General features: G+C 42.5%; 1 protein-coding gene across 1 annotated transcript in view; it reads left to right on the top strand.

Moving 5' to 3' along the window:
- Nucleotides 1–23,948, top strand: part of pnpla8 (patatin-like phospholipase domain containing 8) — a 71,759-nt gene that overhangs the window by 18,938 nt on the left and 28,873 nt on the right. The window contains exons 4-7 of the mRNA XM_078568479.1: nucleotides 836–987; nucleotides 8,986–9,080; nucleotides 14,601–14,772; nucleotides 16,237–16,294. Coding sequence (XP_078424605.1) covers nucleotides 836–987; nucleotides 8,986–9,080; nucleotides 14,601–14,772; nucleotides 16,237–16,294 — 477 coding nt within the window. The remainder of the gene's footprint in view (nucleotides 1–835; nucleotides 988–8,985; nucleotides 9,081–14,600; nucleotides 14,773–16,236; nucleotides 16,295–23,948) is intronic.

Raw genomic sequence — 23,948 nt, 5'->3', positions numbered from 1 at the left:
CCTTGATAAGTACTAGTGGACTAAATAAGCTGGTGAAACTGTGAATATTAATAAAAGAGCACTTAGAACATAAAGTCTACTCCTTCTAACAGAATATTGAAATTAGAAGCGTCAATCTTATGTTATAGTTCACACCTTTGAAACCTGACTGATTTAATTTGCGGGTGATCTTTCCAGGGGCTGAGGGAGTTAAATAAAAGTTAATTGACAATTTTTAATTTCAGTTCAATTGAAGAAAGGGGCAGTTTTTGTGGCCTCGTTCGAATGGACTGAACACTCCAGATCTGCATTTCTTCTGTAGTTGAATACACTGCTTCCAAGCTTTTAAAACACAAAATGTCATCACCTGAAGCGAACCCGATTTATCTTGTCTCCTTTCATTTTGAACATTAGTGAGATGCAATGTAGGTTTCAGCAGTCAACTCTCCACCTAGAGCAGTTGGGAAGTTGGCTGTCGTGATTGAAATGAGGCATGGAAGTTAAAATCACTGCTCAATCTGTCCAAAGTAGGCCTGCAGTTAAAATTGGGAACTAGTTTTAAAGCTTAGTTTAGCAAAAAAGTTACATTTAATTACAGTATACTAGGTGCTGGTATTAGATGCTGTAGAACATATTCGAGCATTTAAAAAAGACACCAGAGACTGTGGGCAGTTACAGGGCGTTGTACTAAATCTATTTCTATTGCCTTTCCACAGCATTTTTTTCATGGATGTTTCATTTCTATTTTGGCAAGAATAGCTAGCTGTATTAACCTTTTATTCCATCAAACATGCGTTATAAATCCTGTGATGAGCACTTTGAGCTTTTAAAATGACTTTGTTCTTCTTGGAAACAGGAGAAGCTAATTCCTCGTTTGCTGCACCTGAGACAAGCAAATGATGAAACCCTTCGGAATGCAGTCAGGGAGAGCCTGGCTTTGATTGGATATACAGACCCTATCAAAGGACATGGCATCAGAGTCTTGACTATTGATGGAGGAGGAACAAGGTAATTGAATTTCTGATTTTAATATATGTTTCAGGTGAGGCTTTTAATATTGCATTGAGGTAGCCCTCCATCTTCATATCTTCATCAGTCAACATTCCATCTGACCACCAAATTGAGCCAATAGTTCCCAAGGTTTCTACTGCTTTTTCCTTGGTCTCTTGGAGGCCTATCTGTGACTTTGATTTTACACTTGTCTTTTCATTTTGGAGAGATGATTGTTGCTTAGCTTTTGCTTGGTTCCTCAAAAGCAAAATGACTTTGACTTCAACCTATAGCATTGTATGATGGCATTGTCAATATATTGGGGGAGGAAGGCTTGTTAGTTGCATTGCACTTTACTGGCACCTAGATAAAAATCGAGATCTCAGCAATGGAATAATGGTTTCTTAAGGGTGCTGCATTGAAAGAGCCCGGACAACCTGAATCCACTTAACAGATCGTGTGGGTTGGTAGTCCAACGTGTCCGCAATTGACTGCAAACAGGCAGACCTTCTCAAACACCACATGGAGTGCAGCTATGGAGAGTATAAACATTCACACTGGTGCATTAGGAGTTCTGAAGTCACATTTCCTGGGAGAGAGGAAGGGATGAAGATCCACTTGTTTGGAGCAGAATTAGGGTCAGTTTCACCTAGAGTTCAGAATTTTAGTGGATGCAAAACAGGTAACACCAATCAGCATCAGCTTTTCTTAGAGCAACTGAGCAATATTTATTCACAACAATCACGAGGGTATTCCCTTCCCTTTAGAAAGAACTGAAAGACTCACTACTTACTTGGGATTAGGGAACAAGGCTTCTTTCTGATTAATGGAAATTCCCTAAGGCTTTATTCTGTGGGTCTGATCCAGCAGATGCTTGTGGGAAGATTTCACTCTCTTCAGTTTAAACTGCAACACAGTCGCAAGAGAGGGACATTTTTTTCTTCCAAACACATGAGACAAACGCGAGCTGCAAACACATATAGCCCCTGTTTTATAGCAGAAAGACTTTTCAGTCTGTCTGTGGTTGTTCCATGTGAGACATAGGGTTCTTGATACTGACTCAAGTAAAAATTGCATTTTCCAATGAGCGTACAAGTGGGAAGAGAGGCAGATGATTTGTTAAAAGTGAAGAACAAACTTGCTTTTGGCTGTATTTAAAACAATACGAACCAGTCCAAAGAAAAAGTTAAAAGCTAGAAAATTAATTCATTGCAATTGCACTCAGGTAAGCAACGGGGAGAATCTTGAGAGCAGCAGCTCCTCATGGTGTAGAATGACATTTATGAGATCTCTGTTGTCGAAGCCTCCACCAAGAATGTCCTGCGGGTCAATATTGGCTGGTTCATTGGATTTTGATGTTATGGCTACCAGAGAAAGTCAAGAAGCCAGGGATTAAGCGGTGAGTGGCTCACCTTCTGGCTCCTCAGGGGTAATCGTTTACTGAAAAGAGTTGAGGAGTCACAAACGGTTCAGTTTGAAGATTTAAAGTGATTTATTGAGAAGCAATACTTCAAATGCAATACATTATCAGAATAGATAGAGGAGACATATGACCTTTGACAGCTGAGAAGTTTTGCTGGTCCAGGATCTGATGGACAGAACAGCCTGGCCTCTGCTACCTGCCATAATGATGTCTTCCACAGCTTTAGGCTGATCAAGGTGTTCAGCCAAAGCTAGCAACCCTAAAGAATCTCCTTCCTAAGTTCATGCTTTTTTCTTCTTGACTGCCCATTTATACACATTATTTTTGGGGTCCAATGGATGGTTCATGCCAATCACTTGTTCAGTTACATCTTCTCAAATCTTCCAATTGCCAAAGGGCAGGTATCTAAAGTGAACCCCTCCTATTCCAGCCCCTAGTCTATGAGGTCACCTTTCTACTTAACTTTTGTTGGGACATCTTGTTAATTTTGCACAGGCAGTTTCTTCAGATATGGGGCATGCAATCCCATCATCAACCCCAAATGTTCTTTCATAAAGGTCTATGCCCAAAGTTATGTTCTTGTCAGAGACAAGAGGCCTATATTGTCCTTTGTCAGCTCTGGCAGGCTGCTAGAGAATATTTCTTAACAAGGGAGAGAGAGAGAGCCTTTCCTGTAATATTCAATTACTTTCTTAAGATCTTATAAGATTAATAGACATTTCTTACATCACCACCACCACCCACACGGCACAATTAGGGCTGTGACGGAATACTTTTCCACTATTACTACCTCGAAGGACAAGGGCAGCTGATGCATGGGAGCGCCACCACCTGCAAGTTCCCCTTCAAGTCACACACAATCCTGACTTGGCACCATATTTCCATTACTCCCCTGTTGCAGGGTCAAAATCAATGGGTACAAATGCAACAACATTCAAGAAGCTGCAGCCACTCTAGGATAAAGTAGTTTGCTTGATCAACACCCATTCATCAGCTTAAATGCACACTCCTTCCACCACTGCTGCAGCAAGTTTTCAAGACTTCTTTGACAGCAGCTCCCAAACCCGTAACCTCCACCACCTATAAAGGATGGGGCAGCAGGTACATGGAAATGCAATATCCTCCAAGTCACACACCACCCTGACTGTGTGCCCTTCCTACATTGTTGCTTGGTCAAAATTCAGGAACACCCTACCTAAACAGCATGGTAGGAGCACCTTCACCACATATACTGCAGTGGTTCAAGAAGAAAGCCCACCTCAAAGACAACGAGGGATGGGAAATAAATGCCAACATTGCCAGGGGCATCATATTCTAACAATTGATAGACTAAAAAATAATGCCTGTCATGCTCAATTGCAATTACTGCTTATGTACTCGTGGATTGTGAATTTCAAGCAGCCTTGCTGTGTTCTTTTTCATTTGCTTTTGAAAATGTCTGATCTGAGAATTGCTTGGATTCAGACCTGCCCCAACATTGTTGTGCCTGTTGCAAAGACAGCTCCATAGGCAAGTCCATGCCTGTAATGAGCGAAGTGGCATTATGGCTCCAGTGAAGGACTTGTAGTCCATATCTAGGCTGCTCATCTCGTTTTGTTTTTGTTATTATTATACTGAATCTGTCCTACACATAAACCTGATTTCTAAAAGGACAAAAAGCACTGTAACAATAAGTCAGCAATTCAGGCCAAAGCTAGGATCCAAAATTATTGCAGTAAATACAATTATTCGATGAAAAAAATTTATTAAATAGCAGTACAGCACTTGATTTTCTTTAAACTCTGCAGCACAATAATCCTTCTGAGATCCTTTTAAATGCCTTAACAGCATTCTTAAAGCCTATAACATGGGCAATTCTAGCTCAATGCATTTAATTCTTGCTGTAATCACTTGGATGTGTGATACACACAAGTGAATTGGAAAATAAATCTGACGCCTTTATTCCAAATTTATACCCTTTGTGGTCACAGATGGTAACTTTGAAGTAATGGTTTTCCCAGCAGGATCTTCCCTGATAGGAAATAATACAATCAAGCAGAGTTGACATGTTTTTGTGAAAGGGAAATCATGGCTCTGAGCTCCAGGACGTTGTAACTGGGGGGCTACCGCAAAGATCCCCCCCTCCCCCCAGAAGTCCCCAGGTAAGGATTGTGTGGCAATTGCCCGAGAAGTTCAAACATCTGTTGGACAATTGCCCTGCAATGGGAACCACCTGAAAGCACAATATAAACCGCAAGCTTCGGATGGTTCTGACTGTCTTACAGTAATAGTTACCCTGAAAAAGTTAGAAGAATTAAAACCACTTCTGACTTCTGGGTAGCTATAGCACTGACCACCGTGCCCCAACCACCCGCCCCCCTCTCACCAACCACCTGATCACCACCTGACCCCTCACCCCCCAACCCTACCCATTTACCTTACAAACTTACCTTCTCCTTGGCTTCTCAAAGTGCTGGACCATTAAATTTACTTGCTTTACAGCAGCTAGTGCTGTAAAAAAAAAAAAAAATGGGTTGGCTTCCTTACCTCCAACTCGGCTGCCCTTGACACACAACCTCGGGAACCCACTGCGCTACACTGTTCTCACCCGGCCTGAATCGGAACATCGGGTGAGAAAGGAGCGGCTACATTTCCAAGTAAGTAAGTAGGAGTGAAGTGGCAATTCAACTCTGCTGCTTCACGGAAGTTTCAGGCACATGTTTGCCACTCCAAGGCAAAGTGTCCTAACTTCTCCAGTCTGTCTTCATAACTGAAGTTTCTCATCCCTGGAACCATTCTCAGCAACTTCTTCTGCAATCTCTCCAATGCCTTCACATCCTTCCTAATATGCGGCACCCAGAACTGTATGCAGTACTCCAGCTGAGGCCTAACTAGCGTCTTATGAAAGTTCAACATAACCACCTTGCTCTTATACTGTATGCCCCTATTAATAAAGCCCAGGAGGTATGCTTTATTAAAAGTTCTCTCAACTTGTCCTGCCACCTTTAATGACTTACTCCCAGGTCCTGTACCTCCTTTAGAGTAGTACGCTTTATTTTATATTCTTCCTACCAGAACGTATCACCTCACATTTCTCCACATTGAACTTCATCTGTCACCTGTCTTCCCATTCCAACAACCCCACTACAAACCTTCCTCCTGCCCAAAAAACATCCATTAACTATTACTCCCTGTTTCCTGACACTGAGCCAATTCTGTAGCCATGTTGCTACTGTCCCTTTTATTACATGAGGTATAACTTTGCTCTCAAGTCTGTTGTGCGGAACCATATCAAATGCCTTTTGGAAGTCCATGTACACCACATAATGGCATTGTCTTCATCAGCCCTCTGTTACCTCTTCAGAAAACTCTATGTTGGTTAAACATGATTTTCCCTTGAGAAATCCATGCTGGCTCTACTTAATTAATCCACATTTGTCCATGTGACTATTAATTTTGTCCCAAATTATAGTTTCTATGTTAAAATGTTGGCCTTTATTGCAAAGGATAAGAGTATCAAAGTAGAGAAGTCTTGCTACAACTGTACAGGGCATAGATAAGATGGCACCTAGTTGGTCACCTTACCTGAGGAAGAGAGATACTTGCAGTTCAGAGGATGTTCACAAGGCTGATTTCTGGGATGAAGGAGTTTTCTGCAGAAAGGGTGAGCAGGTTCGGCATATATTCATTGGAGTTTAGAAGAATGAGAGGTGATCTTATTGAAACATATATGATCCTGAGGGGGCTTGACAGGGTAGATGCTGAGAGGATGTTTCCCCTCTTGGGGGGAATCAAGAATTAGAGGACACAGTTTAAAAGTAAGGGCTCACGCATTTAAGACTGAGATGAGGACGTTCTTCTCTCAAAGAGTCATTAACCTTTGGAATGCTGTACCCCAGAGCAGTGGAGGCTGAATCACTGAGTAGATTCAAGGCTGAGTTAGACAGATTATGGATCTACAAGGGAGCCTAGGACAATGGGGTCAGGCAGGAAAGAGGAGTTGAGGCTACAGTCGGATCAGCCATGATCTTAATGCATAGCAGAGCTGGCCTGAGGTGTCAAATGACCTACTTCTCCTATTTCTTAAGTCCTGAAGACAACTGTTATAGTTAGTGGCTTTGTCTCAACTTCTTCTGCATGATCTGAAGAATTAATGAAACAAATTTTTGTCTGTTTGCAAAAATTTGGTACAAATTATGGTCCATCCTTTGAAGCTGCTATGTATATTCCAAACAAGGTCTGCATTTCTCTCATTCTTACCTCCCCTGTCAATCACTATACCCCCAAAGACCCAGGAAGGTGACAGTTCTCCTCCAGAGAACAGTCAAAAGAAGCCATTTTAAATTTGTATTTCATATGTATTACCTACTGAGCATTTTGGCTAAAAGACCAAATGCAATTGACAAATAGCAGGCGTAGCTTCTATTTAGAAAAAAATCCAAAGCCTTGACCTAACAATTTAAATAAAAATTGTAACACTGATGTAGTCTATAATTTATAACCTTATGGGTTCCTTTTTCCATCCCAACTGGCTTTTCTGATCTACCCTCAAGATGTGTCATCTGTTGAGAGCCAGATTGAGGATACAGAGATGTTTGAAGTGTATTTTTTTCAGCGGAAGCAAATTAGTGTTGTGCACAGGGGGAATCAATTAGGTGATTGGACGTGAAATTCACAATCAAATAATTATCCATGGCTTCTGGATGCAGCAAGCATAATGGACTAAATTCTCTTCATGTGTTGACTTCTCTTGTGCAGTCACCTGAGTCATACCTTGTACAAATGAAGATGGCTGTGGTCTGAGTTCCAGGACATCACTGCAGGAGTTCCTCAGGGTAGTGTCCTCAGCCCAACCATCTTCAGCTGCTTCATCAATGGCCTTCCTTCCATTACAAGGTCACTGGGAATGTTCAGTGCCATTCATGACTCCTCAGACACTGAAGCAGCCCATGTCCAAATGTAGGAAGACCTGGACAATATTCAGGCTTGCGCTGCAAGTGTCAAGTAATGTTCATGCCACACAAGTGTCCGGCAATGACCATCTCCAAGAAGAGAGAGTCTAACCATCACTCCTTGACATTCAATGGCATTACCATCACTGAATCCCCCGCTAGCACCATCCTGGGGGTTACCCTTGACCAGAAACTGAACTGGACAATACTGTGGCCACAAGAGCCAAACAAGGTCTGTGCAAGTCAAGTGCATTGGTTCACTAATGTACTTTAGGGAAGGAAATCTACCACTCTTGACTGGTCTGGCCTACTCCAGACCCACCCAACCTGGTTGACTCTTAAATGCCCTCTGAACAAGGGCAATTAGGGATGGGCAATAAATGCTGGCCTAGCCAGCGATGCCCACATCTCATGAATGAATAAAATAAAAAAAGACAGGTGAGAAGCTAGGAATCCTGCGGCATGTAACCCACCACCTGACTCCCCAAAGCCTGTCCACCATCTGCAAGTCACAAGTCAGGAGCGTGATGGAATGCTCCCCACTTGCCTGGATGAATGTAGCTCTAACAACACTCCAGAAGCTTGACACCATCCAGGATAAAGCAGCCTACTTGATTGGCACCCCATCCACAAACATTCACTAGCTCCACCACCAATGCGCAGTGGCTGCAGTGTGTACCATCTACAAGATGCACTGCAGGAATTCACCAAGGCTCCTTAAACAGCACCTAGAAGGACAAGGTCAACAGATGCATGGGAACACCATCACCTGGAAGTTCCCTCTAAGCCACTCACCATCCTGACTTGGAAGTATATTGCCGTTCCTTCACTGTCGCTGGGTCAAATCCTGGAACTCACTTCCTAGCAGATCTGTGGGTGTACCTACACCACATATACTGCAGTGGTTCAATAAGGCAGCTCACCACCACCTTCTCAAGGGCAGTTAGGGGTGGGCAGTAAATGCTTGCTTAGCCAGCAATGCCCACATTCCATGAATGAATTAAGAAAAAACCTTTCTGTCTCAATTTTGCTAGGAAGATCTGCATTCCTTTGAGTTGATCTTACATAACTTTGTCAAGTGTGCTGAACCCTGAGAGCTGATGGGTAAATTTCTGAAGCCTGGCTCACTGCTGGGATACTAGACTTGTTTGAGACTAAGTAGATCCTATGTGGTCATCTGGCTCCTTAATGCATCTCCCATTATATTCACCTTGGGTGTTTTACCTCATGATGAAGCTCCCCAGGTACCACTTGTTTCAGCAATGTTGGTATTGATTTTTGTGCAAATGCTCAGTATGAAACATAACTAATTCAACATAACTTAAACCTGCTACATGCAAAAACTTTCCCAATTAGCTGCTTTGATTTATTGTGAGCCGCTATGTATTGAGCGCTTCATTCCAAGCATGACTTTAACCAATGGCAAATAATCCACCATTGTAGTCAGCTGATTTATCTAATTTATATATTATTTGAGTTGAGTTAAAAAGTAATGTTTATTTGCATTGAATAGAATGTAACATTTTGTTTGTAGCAACAATATTTGCCGCACCTCTTAATTGAGCAATTATTGATTTTTTTTAAACATTTATTGAAAAGGCATGAACTTGGATATGAAAATCGATCAAGCAGGTGTTGAGAGAAATGTTTTATTTGTCACAGGGGACTGGTTGCTCTTCAGACCCTCCGTAAACTTGAAGAACTAACAGGGAAACAAGTCTATCAACTCTTTGACTACATCTGTGGGGTGAGCACAGGTAGGTTTCCTGTGGGGGCAAGAATCTAAATAGGCCTCAATATAGATCTGAGAGCGATACAGCTCCTTGTAGTGTATTTCCAATTCAATTTATTTCCTTAAGAGCATTGTATTCTTCCTTGCATGATTTTGATTCCAAGGAATTTACTTCTACCGCTGCACCCAAATGCTCGTTGCACTGATCATTCTTTGTGGAACAAGAACTTAATTAGCATCAGAATTTGCTTTCTGACAGTTTGGACTTGTGACCCATGAGCCTAGTAATTATACTCTGATAAAGCTGCTGGATGGATTTTGGTGGCGAAGCATATTTTCTGTAGTTGAAACACTTCTGCTGTCTAGAAGATATAATACTGCTAGCTTCCAGAACTAAATAGACATACTTCCCTCACTAGTGTCAGTCTCAGCTAGATTTTTCTGTCATGTTGCATCCCAGTTGCCTTACTTTGTGTATAACCATTTCTACTTTTGAACCATAGCTCAACTCTGTAGGAATCTGTAGGTTGCCATTAATTGGTGACACCACAGTACAGCCATTGCTCGCGGATAAGAAATTAATCCTGCCAAACCGGCAACCTGTTTGTGCCAACTGAAACTTATAGTTGGCCGTTAACTTTTCTTTCAAGTTCTTGCAGCAGTGAAAGCTTTAAATGTAACTCAGAATGGGGGCTTGTTTGCAGTAGTCTAGGGGATGAGTCCATGACCAAAGTTTTTGGAAGAGCAAGGTGATGTCACCCTGCCCCTCTTTCCATTAAGAGAATATTCCTTAGAGCATCAAATTAAAGTTAATGTTCCAAAAAATAAATCAATTGATTGAAAGGTTTGATCAACATAACATAAGAAAATGGAGCAGGAGTAGGTCATTCGGCCCCTCAAGCCTGCCCCGCCATTCAATAAGGTCATGGCTGATCTGCCCCAGGCCTCAACTCCTCTTTTGTGCTAGCTCCTCATAGCCCTCAACTCCCTGATATTTCAAAAATCTATCTACCTCCTCTTTAAATACTTTCAGTGACCTAGCCTCCACAACTCTCTGGAGTAGAGAATTGCAGACATTCACTACCCTATGAGGGAAGAAATTCCTTCACATCTCAGTTTTAAATGAGTGTCCCCTTATTCTGTAACTATGTCCCCGGTTTGAGATTCCCCCACTGTGGAAACACCTTCTCAACATCTATCCTGTCACGCCCCCTCAGAATCTTGTACGTTTCAATAAGATCACCCCTCATTCTTCTAAACTTGAATGAATAAAAGCCTAACCTGTTTAGCCATTCTTAATAAGTCAACTCCTTCATCCCAGGAGTCATCCTAGTGAATCTCTTTTGAATTGCCTCCAATGCCAGTATATCTTTTCTTAAATACAGGGACCAAAACTGTACACAGTACTCCAGGTGCGGCCTCACCAACACCCTATACGGTAGTAACAAGACTTCCCTATTTTTAAATTCCAACCCCCTAGAAATACAGGCCAAAAGTCCATTTGCTTTCTTAATTACTTGTTGTAATTACTTAACTAATTACTTAATTACCTGCATGCTAACTTTTTGTGTTTCATGCACAGGAACACCCAGATCCCTCTATGCTGCACCTTTTTGGAGTCTCTCTCCAATTAAATAATAGTCTGCCTTTTTTGATTCTTCTTACCAAAGTGCACAACCTTACACTTTCCTACATTAAACTCCACCTGCCAAGTTTTTGCCCACTCACTCAAGCTATCTATATCCCCTTGCAGATTTCTTATGTCCTCATCACAACATGCCCTCTCACCTACTTTTGTATCATCAGCAAATTTGGATACATTACACTCTGCCCCCTCCTCCAAATCATTAATATAGATAGTAAATAATTGAGGCCCTAGGACTGATCCTTGTGGCAATAACCTATTATGTGGCACCTTATCGAATGCCTTCTGGAAATCCAAATACACTACATCTATCGGCATCCCTTTATCAACTCTGCTTGTTGTATCCTCAAAGAACTCTAGCAAATTTGTCAAACATGATTTCCCTTTCACGAAACCATGTTGACTCTGTTTGATTGTGCTAAGCTTTTCTAAATGTCCTGTTATTTCTTCCTTAATAATGGACTCTCCCAACAACAGATGTTCGGCTGACTGGCCTATAGTTTCCTGCTTTTTGTCTCCCCTCCCTTCTTGATGCTGCTACATGCATGTTTTTAAAACAAGTTGTTGTACCTCTTATAAATCTTAGCTAGCAACCACATTTTGCCAAAAGAATTTGAAAGAATCTGGCCCATATATCTGTTTTTCCCATGTAAACTGATAAACCTCATAGATTCGGAAATGGAAAGATAATAATTAGATCTATAAGCTTCCTAACTCGCACCAAGTCCTGTTCACATGTCACATTTGTGCTCACTGAACTACATTGGCCGATTACCCAGTTAAGCAACACCTCAATTGTAAAATTCACATCCTTGCTTTCAAATCCCTCCATTTATTTACTGGTCCCCTTTTATGTAATCTTCTGCAGCCCTACAACCCTCCGAGATCTCTGTTCTCTCTCAATTCTGACCTATTGAATATCACTGATTTTAATTGGACCGTCAATGGCAGCCATGCCTTCAGCTGCCAAGGCCCTAAGCTCTGGAATTCCCTCCACTCCTCTGCCTCTCTTTCCTCTTTTAAGACATTCCTTAAAACTCACCTCTTTTGACCAAGATTTTGGTCATCTGCTTATGTGACTCGGTGTCAAATTTTGTTGATAACGCTCCTGTTAAGTGTCTTAGGACGTTTTACTATGTAAATGCGCTATTTAAACATGAATTACAGTTGTTGTAAAAAGGGAAGTGTCTTGTACCAAATTTATACTGGGTGCTTTTCATAAACACTAGAGGGCACTGGTTGTTAACAATTCAGACCCTTCTGGAATAATGCATTCAAATGAAAGCAGTGAATCCATGCCCGATATAAGTGAAGGAGACATAATAGAAGATAGATGTGATGACTCCTGGCTGCATACTTCAAGGGGAAGAATCTTAATTCATAATTGGCAGACGCTTAGATGCACATCAGACTATCCAGGCCTTCAAGTTAGACAAGGTCTTTGGAATTTGGAAGGTAATTTATTGAGGAGATGACTATCTCCTCTGCTGCCTGCAAGAGTTCTACCTAAAATTAATTATGGCATATAACACCTTTTTTTGTTTCCAATTTTTAGAACATGAAAGTATTGGAAATAATTTACTGACCTGTTTTCTACAGTGACAAATAGCGTTTGAAAATGTATAGCAAGAAAAGGTGTTTCAGCTCCTCAAGCCTGTTCAACCCAAACCTGTGTGTGATTATTCTTTTGTGGATATTCCTTCCACATCAGCAGTTGGTTTCTTACTTTAGGGAAATTGAGTTTATTCTCCTATCTCAGCCGTTTTTTTTAAAAAAAAGAGTAAAGCAGTGCTATCAGTATCTCTTCCTTTCCCCACAGACCTCTCCATCCCACCCACCTGCCGTCACTTCCGTCAGTTATTGATCTAGCCCCACTTTAACGATATCAATCAATTCAACATCAATTGTCATGTCCCTGAGTCTTTTTCTCATATCCATTATCGAGAGGAGTGGGGAGGGCGGGGTGGGCTTGCAGGAAAGTAAGCTTATCCTGGTCTATAACACAAGCTCTAGGCTTGTGAATCTTGTACTTGCATCTGTTTATCCTCTGCTCAAAGTGCAAGTTAACATGCTTATCTCAACCTCTGAAATATTACGTTACTTTGAAAACCCAAATCATGTCTACCTTCAGTCATGTTCCAACAAATCTAAATTTTGTTGGGGAAGCCTTCTCTTGATGATTTAATTCTTTTAGCTTGCGGATATTCTGGTCACTCTTTGATGAATCCTTTCCAATCTATTTGCCATACTGCAGACCTGGTCTCAATCTCATCTATTTCAGTTCACTCCTTATCAGAAACTGTGGTGACGTTTTACAGATGAGCTTGAGGCTGATTCTGGTTCCAGATTTTCCTCATTTATTACCTGCCTCTCACTGGCCATATGACTTCTGGGTATTATTATTCCAATATATTTTTCTGTCTCTACAAATGAACATCGCGGATTGTTAAAAATGCCAACTAGATTCTTTTACAGTTCAGCTGATACTAATGAAAACCAGTTTTGCATTGAACCCTTCCACCTGACAGACAGGTAAACCTTCATCCACCCCCTACCTAGACTCAATTCACATGACATAGAAGACCAGTGTCTCTTCAAATAAGGACTTGTCAATTTTATGCACATCCACTGCTATTTTTTCCCCCACATGCGCTACCTAATATTATCCACTTGAATGGTATCCCATGCTCTCCACATAATTGGCTATCTCAAGTGTTGGAATGTACCACTCTGCTTCATGCTTCATCCTCATTATCCACCTTCAGAGTTCAGAATCATTAAAATATTCAATAGTGTGATCATTCACAAATACGGCAAATAGCAGGATCTGGCAACACGTCCCTGTGGAACTGCACTGGTTAGCATTTCCCATTATAGAACATTTTCTATCTATTAATGCTTTCTATTTTCTGTCACCAGTCAATTCTCAATTCTCACTGACAACTTGTCAAGCGTTCGATTAGTTTTTAATGTCCTTTTTAGCCTTACATGAGGAACTTTGTCAAACACCACCTTGGAAATGCAAGTAAACTCCACCTATTGAATTAACCTAGTTCACTAGCTTGCAAAAATGTTACTAATTACCTGTTTCTTCTAATACTATGCTGACTGGTCCCCATGACATCTGTCCCCAGTAGCATCCTGTGGAATGCCAGTTGTGGCTCAGTGGTAACATTATGATCTCTGAGTTAAAAGGTTCTAGATTCATGTCTCACTTCACAGACCCAAGTACATTATTTGGGCTAACTGTTCAGTGCAGTATTGAAGGAGTGCTGCACTGTCAGATATGCCATCTTTTAGGTGAGATTTTAAACTAATATCCCCTATGCCCTATGCCCTGGTGGTGAAATATCACATGGCACTATTTCATTCAGAGTAGAGAGTTCTTTCTGGTGTTCTGGCCAATAGTTATCTCTTATCCAACAGCACTCAAACAGATTATCTAGTCATTTTCACACGTCTCTTTGTGGGGCTTTGCTGTGCTTTGAGTATCCTCAGGTACTATATAAATTCAAGCAGCCTCTTCAAGAACTTTTCATGCTCTGGGGTTATGTTAACTGATCTGTAGTTACTAGGTAAATACCTCATTCCCATTTTTAACAAGAATGCCTGCTCACCATAATATGAATTCCAAGTTGTCAGTGGGTTCATTTAGCATCTTGGTGCCAGTATGTTGTGGTAGATGCTAATAAGCTGTAATATGCTAATGTACAATTTATGCTCTAATCTTGATTCCTTCAAATTACTGCCACCACCAGTTATTCTCAGCCTTGCATTGTACAGCTCAAAAGACACTCCAAATTTAACTGGATGGATAGGTCAAGGTCTGCAAATGTAGCGTCACGTAATTATAATAGTGTAAATGAGCTTAGTTGTACTGATTTGCAATTTTATTTTCAGGTGCCATACTGGCGTTCATGTTGGGGTTTTTCCAAATTGCACTGGATGATTGTGAGGAAATGTACCGGAAGCTAGGGACTGATGTATTCAAACAGAATGTGATCGTTGGAACTATGAAAATGGGATGGAGTCATGCCTTTTATGAGAGTGAGCCCTGGGAAAAGATACTGAAGTAAGGTTTTTGGGATTCCCTTTTATTCTCTTAATATAGCACCCTAAAACCAGAAGCCTCAGCAGTCAACTGTGACTAAGCACAGGTAGGCATTTAAAGTGGCACCCATGTCAGCACATGTACCAGTTTAATAGCGGAAAAGTGGCTCAAAAGGAGGCTGATTTTCTGCTACTATCAGTTGTCTTTCAAAGAAGGAGTTATGATGAAATTATATTATGCTGAAATTACATTAATTGGATAAACAGCACTAATACAGTAGCCTGGCCTGCTGAAATAATTAAGCTTCTTATACCTGGTTTATCTTTTTCAACGTTGACTGGAAACAAGTATTTTTTCTCAGGAACATTGTTTTTCTAATTGTATTTAGCCTCCTGCATTTCCGCATGTTAACTTGTTGCTTAGCACACTCTTGTAAAAGTGACAGCAGCCCTTTTAAGAGTTGCTACAACTACATTACCACTGCACCACAAGGCCTCCCTCTATGCAACTTAGCACGGGGAAAAAATTCACGTAAAACTCTTCCAGCCTGTGGTACTTGCAAAAATTCTTGTTACTTAATTTCACTAAAATATTAACTATCGTCTACTGGATCAGAGTTACTTAACCATGCTGTAGGTCATGGAGAAGTGCTGATCAAGAGACTTGTGTTGGTGGATTTTCAGGGTGCAAGTTGTAGCTTCCAACAGTAATCGTTACCTTTGGGTGATCCTCCTTTTAACAATTTTGGGGATGGGGAGAAAAGATAGCACTAGGAGGGCAGCTGGCCTCTCTCAACACTGATTTGTCCCAAGAGCTTGTACACTACAAGGAAACGGAAACAAAGGTGAAGCCATACATTCTTCAATTATGAAAATTCCCTTGGGCTTTCTATTGGCTAAGAATTGAGCTACTCTTGTGAAATATGGTGGACACTTGTTTTAAGAGCAAGGAACCCGAAATATTTTAGGAAAGATGCACCCTAGAAAGTTTACCATTTTTCCTCAATATCCTCAACAAGGTTCAACATGTTACTGATTTTGGAAAATGTGCAGCAAAGCACATGTAAAAGCTTTTAAAGTCAAAGTTATTAACTCTCTTTAGTATCGTTAGAAGCTTTAATGTTTGCAATAGTCAAAAAATTGATGTCAAAGCTTGAATTCAGAAATATTTTTCAGGACAATTCATTCTTTATAATTTTGATTTTAATAAAATGAAACTCACTGAGATGCATTTCTTTTACTCGGAGACCACTATTTGCAGAAATACACTACTTTTAGCTATTCAGTCACCTTACAATTTTATCACTCCATCCCCATGTATGGGCAAGATCTTGATGAACAAATTCATTGGGTGACAAGATCTGGGAAATGCACACCGACACAGCAACAATCAATAATCCAATTCCTTGTAGTTATTTCTTTTGTTGAGGTTTAGCTTGAAGTTCAAATCTTTCATAACTATGGCTAATAATGTTCTCAATCATAGAGAAAGAATGGGGGAAGAACTTCTAATCCAAACTGCAAGGAATCAGAAAAGTCCTAAGGTGAGTTATCTTTTGTGTTGTAAATTTCTGTACTGGTGTACAGGCTTAATATGTTATGTAATGTTATAATAATTGCTATCAGACCTTCAATGAAAAAATTGTACTGTAGTGATTTTGGCCCTGAATTTCGTTAGTATTAGATTGAAGTGTAATTATATTTTGCCTTAGCAGAGATAATTTTGCTCCCCTGAGAAAAACTTTACTTTAGCACAATTAGAGATGATCAATTTTGCTGGAGAAAATAAAGTTAGAAAATTAGCCATGATAATAGAAGCTTGGAAGCAACTCAGTTACTCCAAGTACATGAATATAATGAGGGATCATGGAATGATTGCTCATTTTCAAAATTAGTGACAGGTGAAACTAAGCAGCAAGGTGTACGGAATGCACAATTTCCAGAATCGACGAAGTTTAAATTTATGAGGTTAATCTAGAGGGTGTTCATAGAAGCAACAATGAGTGTCATTTTTGCTTCAGTACCTGAGTTGCTGTGGGTCTTTGGATAAAAATTGTAAGCAATGGAAAGATCGATATGATGATGTTCCAGGAGAGAGGGTGAGGTCCTGACTGAGGGATACAAGCAAAGGGCTGATGTATACGATTTTGGGATGGTTGGAAAAGGGGGACTACAAGAGAATTGAGGATTAGATTTTAAAGATTAATTTTTCAGCTTTGATCCCACATAGCTTGCTTTGTGCAGTAAGAGCATTGAAATTTAATCTTTCATTATTATGATTTTTATGTTATGGATATAAGTGCTATTCTGAGAGTCAGTACCATTGATATTAAATGCATTATTAAAATATTACATTGTACACATGCACACACAATCAAAAAACCATGTTCCTATTTGGAGTGCACGGAGTGCTCTTTATGCAGTTCAGATTATTTTTTTTGGGCTTTCCTTCTGGCAGATTTTCCTTCTACTGGAGTATTTTGTCTTGAGATGGTGAACATAACTGCAGTACTATACAATGAGGCAGCTTGGTTTAGATGGTAGCGCTTTCTCCTCTGGGTTCAAGGGTTTGTTATGTCATCCCGGCCATTCGCCCGGTACAGCCATCAGCTCTGCTCGCTTAAGTCCAATGGATACAGACCTGAAAGGCTGTGGCGGAGAACTGGTTTTACAATTTGCCACCAGATCTGGCTGTGCCACATAAAGCACCATCTGGTCTTGCTCTAATCTGTGAAAATGGCTTAATCAAAACTTGTAGGGGCTGCTTGGCTGAGCTCACAAAGCATCAAATAGCTCAGAGCATTAATTTTCCAGTATTCTAGTCACATGCCCACACCTGAAGGATTTGACAGATCACAAAGAATAGAACCCTATAGTACATAAAGAACAGCTATTGCCTATTGTCATGCCTAGCACAGGCGTATAATATTATGAACTTTCAGTCAATATTTTTAAAACTTGGACACAAACAAGCTGTTATGCTTGCCGCAAATCATGTGATGTTTGGCATTTGGACTACAGACAGTATCAAGTCTCTGGCAAATACCTAATTCAACATGGACATAAGTGAGGGTACTTCATAGCCGTTTGTGGAATTCACACATCTCATTGTTTAAGGATGGGTCTGGGTCAACACCTAAAGATTATGGAGTTTCCAGACTGCTTGTCTCCATGTTTCATACAGGACGAAAGGTAAGATTGAAACTCAGTGGCCACTATCAACTTTCCATTGTATCACATTGGCCTCCCCCATCCAAACCAAGCTGGGTGAGCCTCAGAAGTGTTAACCCACTGGTCATGTAATTGAAGCTGAACCCAGCAGACCAATAGAACCATCAGTCATCAGCCAGTCTGCAAGAAACCTTGCAACCCACTGTGAACTCTTTGCTTTACAAGAACCTTACTTCAATTTTAAATTGTCGAATCCATTCCAGAAACCAGAAGCCTGCCACATGGGAGACCAGAAATCATAAATCAGAAACTGAATTAACTGTAACCTATAAAAATGCACTATATTTATCTGTGTCCAATCTTTGTGTGTGTGCATGCGTGTGAGACAAAGTGTGTGATGTGTTAATTTGGGGTAAGTGTGTAAGAATAAATATCCTTCTTTATTTTAAACTCATGATAGCTTGCTGCTGAGTTATTTAATTAAAAAACACACCTTTTTCCCTTCAATACCTACTGATTACGGACCATAAGAGAGTAGATAAATTCTGTCCGTGACACCATAATAATTTTTCACTTTCAGACAACTGAGTTGTCAGTGGAACTGGTTCATTGTAGATGAGGTGAAGCTACAACTGGAAATGTCCCTAATTTTATCTGGAAGCTTCCATATGTATTCCTATTCCTAAAACTTAATGAACCTGCCCATTATCCCAGTAAGGAACAGAATTGGATCACCAAAATTATCTCTCTCCCCCCCCACCAACCTCCACCCTTTCAAGGATTGGCACTAGACTACTTCTATGCTGCTTGGTTCCTGTAATATTCCTCTTTGCCCCTGTGTGTCCAGCAAGATTAAATCTTACAGTGAGATTTAAACAAAAATGTTGTTTTGGGTTTATTTGAAAGTCTTTCTGTTTAGTCATTTTTGAAGATTTCTCAGCCTCATATTTGTTAGGGCAGAGAACCCCATAGACATTGTTTTGGCAAATTGGGTTGCAATATGCTAAACTGGCAACTAAAATTTGTGAATTGGTGCCTTGATAATTTCCTCAGGTCATGAGATTGACCAATGGGGATTAGCTACACGCACAGTTCATATTTAATTTTCATTAAAAAAAATCACCTACAACCCTATCTAGCCAAGGTAATTAAGATTAGTGCTTACCAGTAGAAAATAAATGGGTGAATATAATCAACAAAAATTCAGTGGGGAAATAATACAGTAAAAAAAGTACAGAAAAAAAGTTAACTTCTCATTGCTGAGATCAACTTTAAACGATGCTGATAATTATTTTAGGTACGTTTTATGCACCATTTTAGAACTTTTTCTTAATTTATCCCGATTATTTTTCAAAGTGGGTCCCATGATGTATTCTTAAAATTTCTTTAGTGCTGTTCCAGACCCCATTCTGTGTGGTGAAAACTATATTTATCCAATGCATTGATTTTTTTTTTAAATGGGGTTTAATCATGTACAAATATCTATTCAGCAATATAGGATACTTTCTAGAATAATAGAATAGTTTTTGCAGAGGTGACAGCTGTGTATAATCTCTGATTCATCCTTATTCTATTATTTAATAATGGATTAAGAAAGTTTTTAAATTGAAAGTGATGCAGAACATAAGAATGCAAAGAATTCTGTAACTGAAGAATTGTATTCTTGTATACTTCTGATTCTACTTCTTAACACACAACAACAGCAAAAAAAAAATTATGGGCAGGATTTTGAGTCATCAGGTGGGCAGGCCCAGGAGTGGCCGCAGTCAGGCCCCGACTGTGATTTCACCGCGGGTGGGCCATTTAAGACCCACATAGAGTGAAACGTGGCTCTGCACTGACAGGGAAGGGTCGAGCGGGGGCTGGGGCCTGTCAGCCGCTGGGCCCAATCGTGACCCGGTGGACGGTTTAAAAGCGGCCCTAGGCAGCCCTTGGAAGGCTGCCATGGAAGGACGCCTCCTGTACTTTTGCAACGGAGTCGAGTGCGGTTGGACAGGGCAGGTCATGTGGGCACTCAGCCCCCTGCTCGCCATCCTCCTGGAGGAAGTGGCTGCCTCATTGTCCTCTTGGAGGAGGTGGCTGCCAGGAGGGACATCCTTGTCCCCAGGGATGGGAGGAGGGGGCTACCACACCTCACCAAGATGGCGTGGGAGGAGGTGGCAGCAATGGCGAGTAACCATGACGTGGTGCGGTGCACCTGGGTCCAGTGTTGGAAGTGCTCGGGAAGGGTGAGTACTCTGTTGGCATGGGTCAGTGTGCAGAGCGTTAAGGTGTGTCGTCCCTGCCCCCTCCCTGCCAGATGGACTTCAGGGGTGCGAGAGTTTGAGTGCAAACTGTCAATGACGCCAGAGCTGGCCAAGGGGGCGAACCCTGGCTGTTTGGACTGAGTGCCTTGTGGCTCGAGGCCCACGAATTGGATGTGCCCTACCAGGTGCTCCTCAGCTGGGGTTGGCCAGGCTGCAGTGGTGCTGCAGGTACAGAGTGAGCTAATCAATGCTGTTGTTTCAGGAGAAGACGGCCCACAACAAAATAGAAAGTTCGCGGACTGGCAGAAGTCACGCTAGCCTCCTAATCCTCTCGAGATAAAAGCAAGACGCCCTGGAGCCGGCATGCGCCCGGTGCAATCGGGCGTGGAGAGGCAGGGGTGCCAGACAAAAGTAAGCGGTGAGACATTCGGCTTGTGCAACTATTCTAGTGTAGTCTCTTCGTTGATGTGAGCCTCGAACCTGGAGTCCCCATTGATCATCGGAAGATAAGGGCACCATGATGCAGATCTCCATGGTTTCACCAGGGTGCCTTGCATACACAGTGACGGTGTGATGAATTTAACTAATGACATGCCCTTGTTCTCCCTTTTAGGTTCGTCAGCAGGCATGCGTTCTGCAAACCCTGAAGGGCCACCCCTGACACTGGAGGACCACCGAGTTTCTGTTGCACCTGCGTCACACTGGCTCTCTAAAGCAGGCACCAGCGCAGATATGAGCACCTCGGTGGGCATTATATCGGCGGCTAGTATCTCGGAGCACATTAGTGAAGGCACTTCACACTTGCTTGAGGTGCAGGTGGAGGCAGAGAGTGCCCAGGGCGCTGGCTGTCAGAGGACTACTGGGGACCAGGACGATGCTCAGGCGAAGGCTGATGATGAGCCTCTGGAACCCATCAATGGTGAGCAGGGAGGTTCAAGGCGACCTCATGTTGGCGCACGAGCTACCTGTCGCCTCTGCGGGCTCCTCTCAGGGCGCTCTGCACGACAGCAGCAGCTCCTCTGCCCCTCTGCCAGTGACCACGGCATCTGATGAGGCTGCGGCGACTGGGGAGATGCCAGCCGTGCCATTGGCTGCTCCCTCCCAGGCGGAGCCAGCACAGGCTCCACTGGCCAGAGGGTGACCGCTAAGGTCATCAAGGCCAACAGGACACAGCAGGCTGTCTCCAATGCAGGTGCCAGTGAGGAGGAGTACCAAGGCATAGCACTCGCAAACGTAAGTTAAAGGCACCATGACCACAAGAGGGACAGGTCACAGGTGATTTTATGTTCATTTATGTTGACTTTATGTATACTTGTCTGGGGTTGAAGACAAGAAACGTTTATGTAAATATTATTGAACTGTCAGAATGAGATAAATTGTCAAACTGGTGACAGAAGCTCTGTTCAGGCAGGTCCTGACCTTCATTCTTTACCATACCATTGAGGCCAGCCTGGCAGCTCCCATTTTTGTCGTCATGGCCTAAGTATGCTTCACCTTTTTGTTTCATTGGTGTGGAAACACCAGTATGTAAATGTAACGCTGGACATAGGTGGCTCTGACTTTTATTGCACAGGCACTGAATGTCCTTTGGGTTCAAATGAAAGGGTCCTATCAGACATCCGGGATGGAGGCGGCAGCCTTTGCATGCTGTTGAAGCTGATCTTTGGTAGTCTAGCTGAAGGAGCGTTGGATCAATGCTTCCCTGGTGTCCCTGCCTCCCTACAGGTTACCAAGGTCTGACTCCATGCCCCCAGCTGTCTCCTCACCGTGCTTATCTTCAGACTCAATACTGGACTCATCATTTGTGGCCTGTGCAGCTGCATCAACATCCTCTTCCTCCAGTGGGTCCTCCCTTGCCAGTGCCAGATTGTGAAGAGTACATCAGGCAACCACTGACACCTGCTCTGGAGGGTATTGTAGTGAACCTCTGAACGGTCCAGGCATCAGAAGTGCATCTTGAGAAGACCTATGGTCCTCTCCACCACCACCCTTGTGGAGGCATGGCTCTGATTGTAACGCTTCTCTGCCTTTGTTCTTGGGTGGCGGAGAGGCGTCATGAGCCACCTCTTTAACGGATAGCTCTTGTTACTCAGCAGCCATCCATCCAGTCGGGTTGGAACACTGAAGAGCCTCGGCACCTGGGAGTGTCTCAGGATGAACACACCTTGGGAGCTGCCAGAGCATCTTGCACAGACTTGCAGAATCTGCATCCTGTGGTAACACATTATCTGCATGTTCATGGAGTAGAATCTTTTTCTGTTGACGAAGGCACCCGGCTGACCTGCTGGCTCCTTGATAGCCACATGTGTGCGGTCAATGGCACCCTGGATGCGTGGGAACCCAAAAATCACTGCAAATCCCCTGGCTCGCTCAGCCAAGCAGGCCTCGACGGTCTGGTAAAGAATGAAGGTCAGGACCTGCCTGAACAGAGCTTCTGTCACCAGTTTGACACAATTGTGGACAGCTGATTGGGAGACTCCTCACAGATCCCCCACTGATCCCTGGAAAGAGCCGGAGGCATAGAAGTTGAGGGTCACTGTGGACCGTCAGAGCCATTGGCATGCGGAGTCCACCCACACAGTTGGAGCTGATCTTGGACCCGATCATCTGGCAATCAGAGGTCACGGTCTCCCTTGAGAGGCGGAGCCTCCTTTAGCATTGCACCTCAGACATATTGAGGTAGCTGCATCGCTGCCTGTAAACCCTGGCAGCAGGATGGTGGCATCTTCTGCGGCCCCTTCTGTCTTGAACTTTCTGTTGGCCCTGCGCCCCTTGTGCCTGCACCTGTCCTCCCACAGATCCCTCCCCTGGAAGCTGCATTGCCTCCTTTCCCTTCTGCCCCTCTCTTCCTCAGAGGAGGGAGTGCTCCAGCGGAGACCACAATCCCCATTACCAGGATAACAGAAGGCTGTCTGATACCTGGAAGAGTCCACACAGTCTGAATCCTCTGGGGGGCTTTGCAGACACGAAGGAGTCCTGAAATGAAGCCTGGAAATGCTAAGAATGAAGCCCTGAACAGAGATGAGGCTGCTAAGTACCAATAAGCAACCAGCAGTAAACTATCTCAAACTCCTCACTACTCACACTGGCAATGCTGCTGACCCTTTTTATCCTGCCCATGGGTGAGGTTTTTAAAAATGTCGGCTGGCTGCCTGCCCATTCTACCCATGTGACAAGCGCGAAATGGCATGGGCAACGAAAAATCACAGCCAATTGGACTGTTAAGAGCCTTAAGTGGCCTCTTAATTAATGGTGGGCACGGCTCCAGCACCCCCACACGCCGACCAAAATATCACACGAGTGCGCGATGACGTCAAGACGCTTGCCCAACATCAACGCGCACTATTTTACGCCTGATCGAGTCGGGTGCGCTCCCGACTGCCCTATGTGTAGGTCAGTGGAAAGATTCTATATGGAAGCTGAAGTACACAAAAATAAGGTTGCTGTAAACTATTTGGAAATTTGAAGTTTGGTCCTCATTGTTTTTTTTTGTATCCCTGTACCAACTTGTAGTATTTGTATTCATGGACATCTACATTTCTTTGCCGCTCCACAGATCCTAATCTCTCCCCATTAAGAAAGCATCCTGATCTGTCATTACTGGATCCAAAGCAATTGACCTCACACAGCTTTCCCACAGGGAAGACTCATTCCTCTGATTAGATGAAACTGATTGGAGATAACATGAGGGAGCAAGGCAGAGTACAGAGAATATATATATATCTTTTATAAAAATATGCAGTGTGAGGTCTTAGTCCCATTACAGTTATTTAAAAGTGCA

This window comes from Cetorhinus maximus, chromosome 22 (assembly GCF_964194155.1).
Source record: "Cetorhinus maximus chromosome 22, sCetMax3.hap1.1, whole genome shotgun sequence".
NCBI lineage: Eukaryota > Metazoa > Chordata > Chondrichthyes > Lamniformes > Cetorhinidae > Cetorhinus > Cetorhinus maximus.
Note: the sequence above shows the minus strand (reverse complement) of the source record. Positions and strands in the feature narration are given on the sequence as shown.